The sequence below is a fragment of the Dasypus novemcinctus genome, chromosome 5 (genome assembly GCF_030445035.2).
Source record: "Dasypus novemcinctus isolate mDasNov1 chromosome 5, mDasNov1.1.hap2, whole genome shotgun sequence".
NCBI lineage: Eukaryota > Metazoa > Chordata > Mammalia > Cingulata > Dasypodidae > Dasypus > Dasypus novemcinctus.
The window spans coordinates 105,691,471-105,708,797 of record NC_080677.1 but is presented as its reverse complement, the minus strand read 5'-3'; the positions used below and the strand labels follow the sequence as shown (position 1 = coordinate 105,708,797).

The 17,327-nt window shown below is 40.3% G+C and overlaps 1 protein-coding gene across 9 annotated transcripts in view; it reads left to right on the top strand.

Annotated features, from left to right (window-relative positions):
- The window catches only part of GRM8 (glutamate metabotropic receptor 8), an 850,565-nt gene that overhangs the window by 185,744 nt on the left and 647,494 nt on the right, over positions 1 to 17,327 (top strand). For all 9 annotated transcript variants that reach the window (XM_004471660.3, XM_071215255.1, XM_058297320.1 and 6 more), the window contains one exon: positions 4,387 to 4,603. In XM_004471660.3, coding sequence (XP_004471717.1) covers positions 4,387 to 4,603 — 217 coding nt within the window. The remainder of the gene's footprint in view (positions 1 to 4,386; positions 4,604 to 17,327) is intronic.

Genomic DNA, 17,327 nt, shown 5'->3' with positions numbered 1-17,327 from the left:
TTGGATTTCTCCTAGCTTCAAAACCGTGAGCCAATACCTTCACATTATTTAAGCCAACCCATTGCACGGGATGGAAAACTAAGCAGCCTAGAAAATGAAGACAATCCCCATATAGGGAACATCATGGGGAATGGTGTGGATACTGAAAGGTTAAGGTGTGGTTGTGAGTCCAAGACGATAGGATGTAGGAAGCAAGGATGGACAGAGTCTGATAGTCTTTGTGAGCCATACTGAAAGTTTGAAGTTTGGGTTATATCCTTCAAATGAGCATATGGGAATCAATAGAGGCTTAAAAAGGATGCGAGAACTGTTGCAGGATTAATTTCCTAACTCATATTATCAGTATGTTTTCCTTCTTTTCGCCTTCTTCTCATCTCCCTCTCCAGTTCTCTCCCATACCCTACCTTTTTTTCTGTTGTTATTTCTAGAAGATGAAACCTCCAGGGTTGAGGGAGTAGTTACAGTGGATTTGGTATAGGAAAAGAAAAAATAAACATTCAGATTTTAATCCCACTTCAGTTGCCAGTAGGAGGTTAATTTTGAAGGTAGTGGAAATATGGGGGATAGTGGCACAGAAATTAAAATGTTTAATGAACTGAAGTTCAGTGGTCTGGCAGAATAAACTAAAAATGGAATGTGTCTTCATGATGACTTGAGAAGTTGTTTTGAAATACCCTATCAGTATATGCTGATGCACGTTGTTGTAGACTGCACCTTATCAAAATTTGGAGAAATGAAAATAAAAAGATGTACTTTCACATTGCTTTTCTACATGCGGATCCAGAAGGAGGAAATGATTCAAGACTTTGGGGAGAAAGACCATTACTTATTCAAACGGCCATCTTCTAGCTGCACTTTTATTTTATATACTCCTTACACCTGTTTAATTAATCCTAAACATGAGACTGACTGCTAATTAAACAGCCCTGAAAGTGACTGTCTGAAGGTAGTAATTTGAGATAATTAGTTTTGGTTCCAAACACTCAATTTTCACACGTTGTGCTCATTTTTAGAAAGGGGTGGCTCATTATTATAGGCAGGGTGGGGATGTATAGGATATTTTATTGCTGGACTTTGAGTAGCTGAGGAAGTGGGAGGACTCTTATGTACCCAAATAAGACAAGGAAATTCTATAGTGCTATCGAATGTTCTATAGTATCCTCTCCTCCCCTTCTGTTCTCTCTCTCACACACACACAGAGCACACACATACACAGAATTCCTTTCAAAGGGAAAGTCAGCCTTCTGAATTCCTGTTATCATAACATTACAACATAAAAATGCACATACTCTTGCTCTTCCCAAGTAAGAGGTAGAGCTCCCTGAGTCATCCATTGTCTCTTTCCCTGGTCCTTTAGAAGCAAATGAGAAAAGGTGAAGAAAGCCAAGACTGTGTGGTTTGAGATGGAACTGTCCTTACTGAGTTTCATGCCCTTCAAAGGCACAAAGCCTAGGGAAGGGAACAGTCTTCCAAGATCGAGTCAGTGTCTTTGGCAGAGAAAGCACACAGTTAAAAAGAAGACAGGTCAGACTGGATTTCATAGTCCCCAGAAAGAATTTGGGGTTGAATATGCTAGTGTGAGTAATCATTTTAACCAGTACAGGTAGATGCAGGTTGCAAAGAAGCAGAATGGATTCAGGCAGGAGCTGGTTTTCCAGAGCCAGCATCCTGGGAGGGGAGGCAGATACAAGCAGCTGCACCCTGGAGATCTCCAAGCAAGGTATTCTTCTTCTGTTCCCTGGATGACTGAAACTTTTTATCCTAGGAATATCAGTGTCACTTCACTGACTACCGATGTGGAGCAGGACCCTCTAGTCCAAAGAAAGTCTATTCAGATATGGAGGGATTCTCAAACTTGCCAAGAGTGGAATCAGAACGTCCATGTGAACTGGGAATTGTCTGGGCCAGGAATGGTAGGTGACTACTGGACCCCAGGGCATGCAGCCCCTGTGGGAAGGAGGAACTGCAGCCTCTTTGACATAGAGGCTTGGTGCTGGCTGCAGGGATCTGCTGGAGAGCAAGTCTAATTATTTTATATATGAGTCAAACCTACGCCTTCCACCAAGCAACCTGTATCTAGGCATCTTGGAGCCATTTTCACCTCTAAACTTTTACAGAGGAGTGAAGGAGCATAGCTATTCCCAAACTGCTCTTCTCCTTTCACTTTTCATGCTTTTCTCCCATGGCTTTAACTACCTTTTCCATGTTGTCCCCCTTCCCCACCCCAATCATTATCTCCAATCCTGAAGACTCTCTTAAACTACAGGTCCCCAAATCTCATTGTTCTTTTTTTTAGTTGCTTTCATTTATCTCAAAGGAACCACCAAACAGACAAGTTGAAATTTGAACTCAATGTTTTTTGCACTCTAAATCACTTCCTTTTTCTCTACCTATCTTGGTAAATAGAAACACCATCCATTCAGTTGCCAAAGACCCAAAATTGAGGCATTCCACATTTCTTCCTATCTTCCACACCAATCCTTGTCCTTTAGATACTTTTAGGTTCTAGCCCCTACCTTTTTTCCCTCTGCCACTATCTTAGTTCAGTTCTCATACTTTCTTGCTTACACTTCTTTAATAGTTTTGTAACTGATTTTTCTTCATCTAGTCTGGCTTCTCTTTAATTCAATGCATCTCTAAGTACACTGCAGGGTTCACCTGAACCAGATTCCCCTGTACCAGATTAAAATTCAGACTCATAGGTTTCTGCACATGTAGATCCAGAATCTTTGGGAATGGGGCCACCTGAGTACACAATGAAGTTTGAGGGCTGCTGCTCTTTCCACTGCTTTCCACTGCTGTCTCCTAAAACAAGTATCTGATCATGCCACTCCCTGTGCGTCCCTTTGGCCTTCGGGATAAAGTCCACACTCCTTGTCATACTTGACTGACCCTTCCTAATCTGGATTCTATCCACCTTTGCAGTTGCTTTTCCCGACATTTCTCCGTTGGTACTAGACATTCCTGATGTCTGAAACTCGGCAAGTCCTAGAATATACTTTGAACTTTCTTGACTCTGTGCCTTTGGATATGTACTTTCCTGTGACTGAAATATCTTTCTTGCCTTCTTGCCAGACTTCCTGTGTTTTCCAGGCCCCACTCTAGCCTGGACGTCCTAATCTTGACTTCTTTCCATGTGTTGTATCAAAGTATTTTTCACTTCTATAGTGAGTCCTCACTTGGATATGAGTAAATGTTACATTTAGGGAGAGGGGGCGATTTGTGGCATATGGTTAAGTACTTATTCAGTTCCAGTTTGTTTAGGAAAATACACTAGGAATCCTGGTTTTAAAAATCTAGCAATTTATCTTGTTTGTCAGAAAATAGTATCTTTTTCTTAAGGTAGTTAGGGTGTGGATTTCTTTTTTTGTGACTTTTGGGGGATTGGTTGGTAAAATGTTTTTATTAAGGAATATGTGGGGAAACGGACTTGGCCCAGTGGTTAGGGCGTCCGTCTACCACATGGGAGGTCCGCGGTTCAAACCCCGGGCCTCCTTGACCCGTGTGGAGCTGGCCCAGGTGCAGTGCTGATGCGTGCAAGGAGTGCCGCGCCACACAGGGGTGTCCCCCGCGTAGGGGAGCCCCACGTGCAAGGAGTGCACCCGTAAGGAGAGCTGCCCAGTGCAAAACAAAGTGCAGCCTGCCCAGGAATGGCGCTGCCCACACTTCCCGTGCCGCTGACGACAACAGAAGTGGACAAAGAAACAAAGATGCAGCAAATAGACACAGAGAACTGACAGTGGGGGGGGGGGGGGGGTACGGGATTAAATAAATAAATAAATCTTAAAAAAAAAAAGGAATATGTGGTTGGCTGTTACCACATCTTTTCTTTTCATGGTATTCAAGGATTGTATCAATAAGCAATGAATAAACCTGGCAAAACTATTTAAAATATCTTACCAAAAATACAATCTTAAGACTAAAATGATATCAGGTGTCAAAAGGGCTTATATTAAATTCCCTGTTAGTCATTTTATAGCCTTTCTGTCCTAAGGCCAAAGACAATTTCAGAGGTGACTTTTTCCTGATTATGTGTATATGAAATCTTCATTTCTGCTTCATTATTTATCAGAATGTGTTGTGTAAAGAATAAAAAAGCAATAGTAACAAAAAGCACGGTTGTTTTGCTTTGGATTCAGAACCAATTCTGAATCTGAAGTAAAATTAAATTCTTTCTGTTTAGAAATACTTTGCTTTCAAAGAAAAGGAGCCCACAGGCCTTTATAAGATACTTTCTAATTAAATTGGTGACCATTAAACCATGTCTTGGTTTCAGCCTGATAAGTCTGGGTTTCTGGTAGAGATCTGGCTGTTCAGTCACCTGTGACAATCCATCATTCTTCAAGATTCCTCCTGGGTTGAAACGGCCTGTTGTTTGCTTTGCAGATACCTCAAATCAGCTATGCATCCACAGCCCCAGAGCTAAGTGATAACACCAGGTATGACTTTTTCTCTCGGGTGGTCCCGCCGGACTCCTACCAAGCACAGGCCATGGTGGACATTGTGACTGAGCTGGGGTGGAATTATGTGTCAACGCTGGCTTCCGAAGGGAACTACGGAGAGAGTGGTGTCGAGGCCTTCACCCAGCTCTCCAGGGAGATCGGTAAGCATATATTTTTCAGATTGTTGTCTGGGGAGGAGACAGTTGGCAGATGTCTGAGCACCTCCAAGCATTTTCTCGTTTGTGTGGAATAATTAGGGCTCCTACAGATGTGTGACCTAGGCTGTCCACTCTAGAGGGAAGCTAGGTTTATTATAAATGATTTTGTTGTTCGTAGGTCTGTCAAGGTGACACTTTGGTGCTAATTTAGGAAATAGATCTTTTGACCCAGGGGAACATTTTTTAAGTTGTCTGTTTTGACAAGGGAGTTTGCTGGCACGTTAGAGCCACTGTAAATTTGAATAAATGATATACTATTTGATTGTTCTAGACGGAAGTTTACATTAGTGAGTCAGTAAAAAAAAAAGCAGTGGATTTTAACATCCAACACTAGAGGGATTAAGACTCGAAATTATCTTAAAACAGCATGGAAGTAGTCCTTAAGGCTATATTTACAGGATATTTTTCCTGTCATATTTGACTTTTTGCATTTTCATTCTTACATAAAATGAAGTTTTCAGTGGGATGAAGGGCAAGATATAAAAAGCTGGTTGGAACCAGGTGCCGATGGGGACCATCCTGGGCTCTTTTCAAGGTGCTTATCCAAATTGCTGTAGGCATTTCACCAACCTATGTATCTAGCCATGAGTTTGTAGATCCATTCTCCTATTTGGAAAAAGCAGAACAAAACAAAAACAACCTACAGCACAAACCCTATTGCTGATTAGTCAATAATATATTTTTGTGAATGAAAAGAAGCATATTTTTGTTCCTTAACAAAGACTATTATTCTTATTGAGACTCATTGTAAAAATAAAAAGACTTACTGAACAAAAATTTACATGTTTTTTATTAAAGTAATCACATTGTATTGTAGAAAAATTAAAAATTAGTGTCCATTGACTGTTGTTTAGTAATTTTGAACTTGAAGGAAGAACTTATGTTAATAATTTATTGTCTTTCTTGGAGGCTTCACCTCAGAAAAAGATCATAGTAGTGATTTGGGCTTAATGAGAATTACTAAAGACAGAGAGTTTAAAGTCATTAGAAGAGGGTCTTCTCTTGAAAGACTTGCAGATGCCTGGAATCCATTTTGATAGAGGACATGATAAGGCATAGACATTTATTATACACAGTATGTGGTTTGTTTAACATTTGTTTGTTGTGCTGTGCTGTAGTAGAGAAATGTAGTAAAGACTTGATCTTCTTGGTCAGGTTTAACTGGTTTAATTGGACAACTGTTCATACCTGCTGTAAGTGTTGATGTAGCCATAATCTTTGCTCTCTGGAATTTTAAATTACCGTATATCACTATTGCTATAAACATTGTTCAGAACATTTGGTTGAACTTTAAATTATGACAAGTTATATTATCTTCTTGGATAAAAGTTTATCCTTAGAGGAAATGCCCAGTCAAATGACAATGATAGCTTCTAGAGGCAGGGTTAATGCATTATTTTAATAGCTGATGTCAGTTCTCACCAGGGTGATAATTCAACAAAAGAAGGAAACAAACAGAGTATGTATTGAAATGATAAGTGTTCTGCAGTGACCCTGCACATTCTTCAAATCCAGAACACATTTTACGTGCATGAAATAGATTATTATGAAAATTGACTTTATTTGACAAGTTTTGCAGATCTGATATAATGCATTATTCTAAAAGCTCAGTGATGTTGCAATTTTATTCTTTTGACTAAAATGAGAAATATTCAGTTTCCACTTTTTAGGGGGCATTGCCGTACTTTGGTAATACTGTCACATAAAAGGATACAGATGGTGCCATTCATTATTCCTGTTTCTTAGTCATTGGTATGGGGGAAAATAATGTGAGTGCATTGTGTATGCTCCTGATTAGACCAACATGTTTCTTCTGTGTTAATCCTTTCAGTATTCTGTGACTTGGTTGGCTGTCCATTCTATTTCAGTTGTCACTAATCTAGGGGATGGAGGAGGGATGGATTGTCAATTAATATGCAGAATACTGAAAAGGCCAAATTAGTACCACACTAGAGTATGCCATGGAATATATTAAATATCAAAATCATCCCTCATTTTAATGACAAAGATTGTATCTAGAACAAAAATAGCTGAAAATTAAATCTTTTACATGACAATGATATTAATGGGAATGGCAAGTGGGAACAACTTAAACCATTCTGAAATTATCTGATGCCTCTAATGTAAATTTATTAGTTCTGTAACATTTGATGCTGTTAGTACAACACTGATGACATTTCTGTCACTGTGTTAGTGGTGCGTTTTAAAAATCTTAGTATATTGGCTGCAAAGGAGATGTATAAATTCATTTTCTGGAGTGTCTGCCAAGTAATTAGATTATGTATTTTTCCAACTCTTATACATTGTCCTGTATTCTATTCTGAAGTTCTCTTTAGCAACATTGATTGCTAAGAAATTTCTGTCTAAATTGAGGCTTCCTACATCTTATCTCTGATTAATCCAGACAGATCATAATGGAATGATAGTGAAATGAAAATCTGTTTAGAGATAAATTGCTTGTGTGGTTTGATTAGAATGGATTTCATTTTTTGTAAAATCTGAGGCTTGGGAAATGTCCTTTATGAATCTGGGAGAATGAGGTTTATAAGGGAATGGTGGTTATGAACACAGACCTCCATGGTGACTCTTCTCTAGTTGAGGCCCTTCCAAGGGACACAGGGACAGGAGATACTTGATAGAATAAAGGCAAATAGCCCTTTGTTATACTAGCTGCTATAGTCTTAACCCAAGCCATCTCCAGACTATAAAACTTGTACTGGGGAAGGCAAAAAACAAATTTGGGATCTGCACATAGCACAGCTTTGTGGGAATAAAATTTGTATAGTGATTAGAAACCTTGGCAGTAGCACACAGTTCATTATTTCAAATCAAGGAATAATCATTTTATCCTTAATTTTCTAGACAATGGAGAAAACTACCGAGGAGAGATGGATCTATCAGGATATGTATTTGAGATTGTACCAGTGAGAAGTGGAAGATGGGGAGACCCGTTGTAAAGCCATTGCAATAACCTTGGCTTGATATAGGATAGTGGTAATAGAAATAGAAAAAGGACAGATCTGAGTGACATTGGTGAGGTGGAGTCTGTGGACTTTAGCAACTGATTAGAAGTAGAGTTTGGAGGTAAGAAAGAAAGATGAACTTGAAATTCCATACCTGACAACTGGGAGAATGCAAGTGCCATGAATAGAAAAGAGATAGTTAAATATAAAGGTCAGTTTAGGTTGGGAAGCATGGGTTTGATTATGAGCACGTTAAACTTAAGGTACCAGCACAGACATACTTGGGAGATATTGTGGGTTTGATTCCAGACCTACTGAAATAAAGTGAATATTGCAAAAAAGTGGGCCACATGAATTTTTTGGTTTCCCGGGACTTATAAAAGTTACTTTTACACTATACTGTAGTCTAAGAAGTGTGCAGTAGCATTATGTCTAAAAAGTGATGTACATACCTTAACTAAAATGTGACACAGAGATATGAAGTGACTACATGCTATTGGGAAAGTGGTACCTATGGACTTGCTTGACACAGGGTTGCCACAAATCTTCAATAAAACATGCAATATCAGTGAAGTGCAATAAAGCAAGTGAAATAAAATGATTTGTGTCTGTGCATATCTTTGTGGAGAAGAGCATCAAAGAACATGTGTCCAGAGGTAAAGCAGGAGATGAGACACAGACCTGAAGCTCATCCTCATCAAATTGATCATTGAGGGAGAAATGTGATTACAGAACATGTAGAGTGAGAAGCAAATAGAGCTGAGGATAGAGGAGGAGAAGCTTTATATAAGGGGTGGCAATAATGGTCTAGACTTGGCAATGGAAACTGAGAGCATGGCAGTATATGCTCTTCTGATGGGTTGGTAGCAATGGGAGGATTCTCACCCTCCCTTAAAGAAAGGTTCTATGATGGGAGAGGGTGGAAGGAGTTCTTGAAGAAAAAAGATTTAAAGGCAGTTTTTCATAAGAGAACAGTAACTTATGACAAAAGACAAAGCTGAAATTTTCTGGTACGTGGCAGAAAATCAAGAAATGTCCTTGAGAGGGGCTAATAGTGAAGAAGCACCCAGGGAAATATCTTCTATGTATTCAAGAACTTCACAGTAGGATCACAGCGGGCACTGCCAGTACAGCCATGTACTGACTTTTCAGCAGCCCTGCTTTTTGTAATTCCAAGGTGTAAATCTTTATGATGATAACTGAAAAACTGGATATCCAGAGAGTTCTTACTGGCCTAATTTATTTTTGGTTTCCTCTTCGGCTTCTTTTGGCTAAGGGAAGGGAATAGCTTAGTTGTTGCTGATTGTTAAGGTTTATCCATCACCCATTTGACAAGCCCTCAAATGAGACTACAGTCCTCTGTTTCTGATTTGTTTTAATTATTTGATATGATGTTTTAATGATGTTGTAATTAAGGGGCTGATAATATTCGTGCATGCTTTTCTCATCGTAAGCTCTGGGGCTTATAGCTTGGGTCTCAATAAGTGACTTCCTTGAGTCTTTAGATAAGTTCTTTCACTTCTTTGTCTTACCTCATTATTATAATTTTTAAAAGAAGTCAGGATAATAAATGTTAATGCTACCACTATCATTATGAAGGACAAAGAAGCAAAAGCTTTATCTTTGAAGATGAAAGGAATATGTGAATTTATTATATCTTTTCATTGTGGATTTGCACAGTATGGCAACACACCTCCTTTAATCAGCCATCATGTTTATGAATGGCTTATTGAAGATGATGGGCCTGTAAGTTGTCATTGCATATATTACAGGGGGAAGAAAAGACCTGATTCTGTCAAATCTTCTACGTGACTTTCCCCCCTAATTTGCAAATGTTGGAAGCTTCTGACTCTTGCCTGACATGTGTTTAGAATCTTAAAATCTCAGAGTTGGAAGGTACCACAGAGGTCCTTGGACTTGGCTGGATGTGTTTGAAATGTTAATGGAATAAACCAATTTTATGAATTAAGTTTTGTATATAAAATGACTGACACTTGCTAAAAAGTTTGATGATAGTGAATTTTTTTTTGGTAGGGAGCAAACAAAGTAAGGAAAATTCCTTTCCTACTATGCAATTGAAAAGTGCTTACTGATCATATCTTAGTGTAGTTTTAAAACAAAACCTGTTTTTTTCTCTTTAGTTATAAACAAGAACCAAGTTTCTATTAACCAAAATGAATTCACTTTAAGATTAAAACAAAGTATTTTCAATGACAGAAAGGAAAGAATACATAAAGAGCAGCTTTCCCCCTCAGATGTTCATTGCTTTGGAAAAATGACTTCCAGCAGGCAAAAATCAATTTGACAGAAGTATTAATGTTGCAAAATACTATCGTGAAAGGAAATATTTAAATTCAATTGAAATTTTTACTTTTATTTCTACAGCTGAGTTCCATTGATAACACCGCATTTTAAGTTGCAGCCCATATTTAATTAATATTAACACCAGGTAATTGGCAAGAATAACTTCAAAGGAGGGCTGAGAAAATTGCAAATTGGAACTGTGGGTGTAGGGATACTGCAGAAACTTTATAGGGATCCAAAGAAAGTGTATTTGGTTTTAACAATTACTACAGAACCTGATCAAATAGAAGGCAATTTCAAAGCTGCTGTTCACCCTGGCCTTTCCTCACATTTCTTAATATGTAGGTCTTAGTAACTGCTAAGTAGCAACAGCTGCTGTTAATATGAAAAGAAAACAGCATTCAAATAAGTTTTGTAAAGACCTATGAATCTAATGTTGTAGTTAAGTCTTTAGTAAACAAAGCAGTTTGAGGCAGAGGAGCTCATCTTCGAGTCAGAAGAACTTGTTTAATTCTCTCTTCAATTATGAAACTTTATCAATGAGCCTCTCTGAGGATTAGATTATTTGTCTGTAAAATGGGGGCCTCCTGCTCAGTGATGATCAAATGATATAATACTTGTCAATATACTTTATAAATTCTAAAGTACTATTTGATACCAGGTATTACTATAGAAAGGAATGGGGATTATATGAATTTTTCCAAGGTGCAATGAAACTGTTTTATTAATATTATGAGGGTGGCATATGTACTGCCTGGCATGTAGGATATTTGGAACAGCCAGAGACGGCTTGTGTGACCCATTAATTACCTTCAAACTTATCTATATGGGGCAACTCTCCCTGAAGGATCATGGAAGACGATTTTGAGTGGCTGCTGCCCACCTGCCCTCTCTTAACTTCACTAGTTTCTCACAAACCCTGGGGTAGGTATTTTACCCTAAGTTATTATTGTTTCCCCTGGCTGTCAGACTTATTGTGACATCTGACTATTGTCTTTGCTTGGGTCTAATTATTCAATTTCTACTTTAAATGTTGAAATTTTGCAGTTTGGGGCATCTTGTCTCATCTTTGAAATGTGCTTTCCATAATACCCTGGGCTTAGCCATGAGGTACCACTTGCCACTCTGATCAAAATGCCTCTTTTTCTGTTTATTTCTTCCACCAGAATGTATTTTCCTCAATGAAAGTGTCTCTCATATCCAACAGAGTGCCTGGTACATAATAGATACTTCATAATTTTCCACTGAATGACCAGTGTCACCAGATTCACAGGAGTGTTGGGTGGCGGTGGTGTGAACCTAGAGGTCAGGCTTGATCAATATTGGGGATTGATGCATGTTCAAGGCTTAATCTGTGTTGCTGTGGATGTGAGCCCATTTGCAGAGAGTATCTGAATTCGTTCAGGTGATTAGGGTGTGGGCTCATTTGTGAGTAGGATCTCCTAAAGATCCTATTAGGTAAGGCCAAATTGTATCAGGGTAGGCCTGAATCCTTATTATTGGAGGACTTAGAGGAGAAGCCAGAAGTTAGAGAAAGTCACAGGAAAAGACCAAGGAAATTATAATGTGATGGAAGTAGAGCTTCAAGTCAAGGAGCCCCAAGGGTTGGGGCAAGTCACTACCAGAATGCCTTGTCAATGCCTTGATTTGGAATTTCTGGACTCTAAAATCACAAGTCAATAAATTCTTATTGGTTAAGGCAATTGTGTGGTGTTTATCATAGCAGCTCTGAAAGACTAAGACATGCAGGCACTGGGAACTGAAAGGCAGAGAGGCTTCCAACAGTGGCTCATGCATTTTCTTCACATCTGGGAGCCCTCAGGGGCTTCCAAACAGTTAAGCCACTTAAAATTTTACTTGCCAATACCAAAGCCTATAACATGCAGGTTCAGTCCACCCCTAATCTCTCAGCCAAACAGTGCTATGGAGTGGTTAAGAACTTCTCAACAACTGGGTTTGAGTTCCATCTCTGTCATTTCCTAGCAATAGGGCCTTGGATAACTTATATAATCTTGTTGTGCCCCAACTTCTTCATCAGTAGAATGGGGATAATAATTGTGAGATTTAAGTGAGATCAAACATAAAAATGTGTGGCTCATGGTAAGGTCCTGTCTTCACCAGGGAGTAGCCCAGGAGTGATCATATCTCTGAGCCTGGATCCAGTTTGCTCAATAAGCAGAAGGTAGAGCTGAGGCCTAAGCAAGTGTTTAGTTAGTGGCAGCTAGCTCTCATCATTCCTAAAACTTGCTTTGTTCTTGTCAGCAGGAACATATCCTGCTATTATTTTCTTAGCATGGCTAATATTCTACCTAGCACAGTGCTGGCATCTAATTGAATGCATGAATTAATTAAATACCAGTCCATGTTAGCTCACCAAATGTACTTGCTTCTCTTGCTTTCTGAGTGTTCCAACCATTATTAATAATTGATTCATTTATTTTGTATCCACCATGAACCAGGCCATGCTGTGCCTGGCCTCTTCTTTCTAGCAGATCATAGTGTATCAGAGGATACAGAGATGCAGACAACCCCAAATTCATGGGACCATTGCCTTAGTGAAGGCAACATTTAGAGGCATTGCCCAAGAACAGTGTTATGTAGAAAAAGACCTGGAATGGGGCAGTGAAGGGTGGCAGTCTGTGGATCCCAAACTCAGTGGGAATATGTGCTGTAATGGGAGTTAAATTAATTTAGATTGACTTCAGCTTAGTTTCCTGAGGAGAAAAAGGCAGCACAGAGTATTGAATATAGAATATGCTCTCCACTTTGTAATGTGTATATTTATGAAATGTCTAATATATGCAAAATGTATACAATTCTTATTTCATGATCTCTTGATGATTACTCAGGTGTATCCATTTGTGGATGATTGGCATGTGACTTGCCCTGACACTTTAGCCCCTGTTCTCCCTGTTCATTCCCACCTGGTATTGCCTATGCTCTTGGCAGCAGTGTCAGGTGATTGTATTCTGGAGACAGGACTTCAGGAGGCTGGCAGTCTGAAGGAAGGTGGCTGAATAGGCTAGCAGTACACATGAGTGTGTTCTGTGTGTGTGGGTGTGGGACCTGTGTCTGAGCCCGAGCCAACAATTTGCCCTCAGCCTCTGTCCACTTGTCCTCAGCCTCATTCCACAAGTCGTGGAGTTTAGAATGGTTTTGCCATGATGGACCCTGAACCTGGTGGTCCTGGGATGAGCCCTGAGCCCCTCTCCAGGTCACTGCAAACTTAAAGTGTTGTCCTACCTCTGACTCCCAGACTAAGACCTCCTGGGTTTGGATATGACCTACCACCTCTGCTTGTCATCTTCCACCTGGCTGGGTGGAGGTGCCTGATCCTCCCATAGCTGTTGAGGTCTGGCTGTGTATGCATCCCTTAGAGTGGAATCCTGATTGTGTACTGGACCCATGCTATGAGCTGGGATCCTGACCTCACCAAGCTTGTTGTCTTTACATTTTGCATGTCCTTTCAAAGTCATATCACTAGAACAAGGGAATTCAACCTCTAGTGATGGTTTGAGTCTTTCTCTGAGATTCCCAGGCACATGCTGAGAAGGAGTCTGGATCTGTCACAGTGTGGTCCCTGCTTTGAGTTATTTTTTTTCTGGTCCTTGACTCTTTCAATTACTGCCAGAATGAACCTTAGTTTATGGAGTCCTGCCTGAACGGAGCCTGTCTTGGTCCTTTGGATGGTTTCTGGCATTTGGATGTCCCATTTTCCCCTGAGGGATCAGCATCTGTAGCCAGGTTAAGCAGCACTGCTTCCTTTTGTCCTTGGTAGCTGGTTTCTGGTCTCTGCCCAGGTTATGACAAGAAGTGTGCTGCTCCTCCTACACTCACCACTGCCCCCGCTTAGATTTTTTATTTTTCCTTTCTGAAGTTTTTTCTCCTTTGGAAACTCTAGCACCAGATGAGAGCTTTAATATGCTGTTTTGATAGAAGAACAGGCTGTAAAAACTCCCTTCTGTGGAAATGAAGCAACATGAAATCCATTCATATTGTATCATTTTGTAGACCCTGAAAGAGTTGCCTTCACTATTATGATTGTGTTTTTACAGTTTACTTTATAACTTAAGAACTAAGTAATAATTGTGGCTTCCTTGAAAATAAACGACTCAAGAATAATAAAATCAGAAAGCTATACAATGAATAGTTTATTAAAATAGGTGCCAATTATTTCAAGGATCATGTCCCTTGGCTAAACGTAGCTGCACAGTCTCCATTCTCTAGCATCTGCATGTTTGACAAGTACGGCACTTCCTTCTTTGCTTCTTTCACTGTTACCTGACCAGAGCTGTTTCATGATTCATTGATGGCCCCACAGGGGGAAGGCAGGGGGAAGGAGAGAAAGTAAAACTCAAGTCAGCACATTTTGTTTCTTGTTAACAGCTCTGAGAAGAGGCTTAGTCGGGAAAGGAATTTCAAGTAATGATTTAAACATATCTTCTGGCAGTTGCAGCAGTGAGGAAAAAAATGATGCTTGTTGTGGCAGCTCAGATACACTTGCCAGGCAGTGGTGCTCACAGACATACGACTCTGGAGCCACATTTGCATCATGTATCATGGCTGCCACGTACATAATGGACTATTAAGGGAAAGAGGGATGTTCAGAGTACATTGCTGCTCTTTTGTGTTTGATATCATGGAGGGCAACTATTGTGTTCCCCTTCAAAAATGATGTTATTGCCAGAGAGATCCTGTGCTAGATGGAACTGCTTATGTGAGTTGACGCAACATTCAATTCAACAAATATTTGAACACCTACTGTGTTGGGATTCTCTTCTAATGGTACTCATAAGATCTTCTAGTTTGCTAGGCTGCTGAAAACAGTATACAGGAAATGGATTTGCTTTTACAATAGGAATATATTAGCTTACGAGCTTGCAGTTCTGAGGCCATCAAAATGTCCAAATCAAGGCATCATCCAAATGATACCTTCTTCCTAAAGACCAGCTGCAGGCGATCCTGGTCTCCTCTGTCACATGGCAAGGCACAGGATGGTGTCTGCTAGTGTCTCCCTTTTTTCCCCAGGTTTTGTTGCTTCTAGCTTCTTGCTTCCATGGTTTTCTCTGTCTGAATTTCATTCTCTTATAAAGGACTCCAGTAAGAGGATTAATGACCACCCTGAATGAGGTGGATCATATCTTAACTTAGCTTAAGCTCCTACTCACCAGAAGATCCTACTTACAATGGGTTCGCGTCCCCAGGAATGTATTAACTTTAAGAACGTATTTTTCTGGGGGTCATTCAGTTTCAAACCATCATATCAGTCTAGCTTACAGTCTTTACATTTCTCATGTTCTTTTAGCTCAAAGCTTTATGCTATGGACATTTAGCCTAAGCTGATGATGTGAGATGCCTTAGCTTAGGAGTCCATAAGAATGCTTAGAGAATGGCTGGATCTGTCACATCAATAACTTGATCCTTTGGGTATTTCTGGAGTTCCTTGAAGGTATCCATAGTATGCTGAGGGCAAGTGGCACATATTTGAAAGAACAAGTACTTGTGTGTGTTTGTGTGTGCACACATAGAGGGGTAAGCTGAGACCAAGAAACGAGACAAGCCAGTTGGCAAGGTATAGCTGTTTGGGAGCAGGTGGATAAAGAATTCCATTCAGGCATGCAGCACTTGATATCAAGAGTATGGTGCCCAGTGATGGCCTAAGCAAACTGACCCGTGGCAAGAGATTCACTCATGTGGCCCCTCAGTCTGGAATTCCTGCCTCTCCCCCACATTAATCTGGGTTAACTTTTCCTTGTCCTTTTCTTCTTGCCTCCTTTCCTAAAGCCTTCCCTGATCTCCATTTACTCCTCTTTCCCGTTAAGTTTCCTTTCCCTATAGTTTACTGCATAGATATTTCATCACTTTGGATTTAGATTACTTCTCCTTCTTCCTTTGAAGGCAGAAAACATATCTTGTCTATCTGTAATTACAAGATCTAGAAGATGCTCTAAGAATGCTTTTTGTGTGAGTGAATAAACGTACACATGCCAGGTGCTTGTATTCTGGAGACAGGACTTCAGGAGGCTGGCAGTCTGGAGGAAGGCTAGCAGTGCACATGAGCGTGTTCTGTGTGTGTGGGGGTGGGATCTGCCCCATGGTGAGGTTTAGAATCCTGTCCTGCCTGGTGGCACATGGGAGATCTGGGGGCATGGCCAGGTCTGCAACAGTAAGTTGCATAGGACGGAGGGAAAACCAAGAAATCAGAGTTCAGGGCCAGACTTAAGTTGGGAATCAAAAGCAGTAGCTTCAGTAGATGGCATAAAGTTCCATGCCCAGATTGCTAAACTTGATTCTGAGAACCAGAATCAGCAGGTATAGGAGTGGGGATGACAGTGGATCAGGACCAGAGCTCTGATAGGCCTGAAGTATAAAGAGTGGATGTAACATCAGAAAGTAGATAAGTCTGCTGAATGTGTTATTCCTCTTTCAACTGGCTTTGAGTGTTCCAGGTCTATAAATGTGTGATGTGATTCATGACTACAAAATGTGCTAAAAGTATAGGGCTTCTGATATTTAGAGTCAGAACTCCAGCCCATAGAGGGCTTGTTTATTCATCTTTCATTCAACGAATGACCAGAGCCAATATTAAGTGCCAGGAGCTGTGCTAGTGCTCAGAATACACAGATCTGGTCCCTGGTGTCGAGGAGCATAGATTTGAAAAGAAGACAAGTAAACAACAGGCTAATGGTTATAAATTCAAATTATAAAACTTATAAAGCTTATAGCTATAAATTGTGTCTGAAGAAAGAAACAACCACATGTTCATAACTTATTTGAGAAACACCCTGGAAGCCACTGCTGCTAGAGAGGGTGGCAGAATGTGAGATGGAGAGACAGTCAAAGTCTTGATGTAACGCAGATTTTTTTGTAGGATGTGGCGGGAAGTGTGGATTTTATTCTCACGCGATGGAAAGCCTTTGAAGAGGTTTGATTTGAAGAGCGGCATGACTGAAGTTCTAAGAAGATCATGTAGAGGGACTTGATTGCAGGAGCAGGAGGGAAGCAGAAGATGAGTTAGAAGTTTATTGCAGGACTCCAGGCAAGGACTGATGGGGATGGCTCGGACCAGAGTCAGGGCAAGTGCAGGGATGTGTGTATGGGTGTGTGTTGGCGTAGGTAGAGGTAAGGCCCTAGACCTGGGAACAGTGAGGGGACTTGGTACTAAAGGACATAAGTCATTGAAACAAAGCCCCCTTGAGACACCCTGGCCAGCAGCAGGGCAGGTCCTGGGGTCCTTAGGTTGGGGTGGGTGTTGGGGATGACAACATGGCTCCCCTGACCTGGTGATACAGGGGTGGGAAAGCAGACCGTTCATTCCCTGGCAAAATTTCACTCCAACCAATGCTTTAGTGAAAATGAGCTAGGAAGGTAGGTTGTGGTTACTTTTTAAATTTAACAAA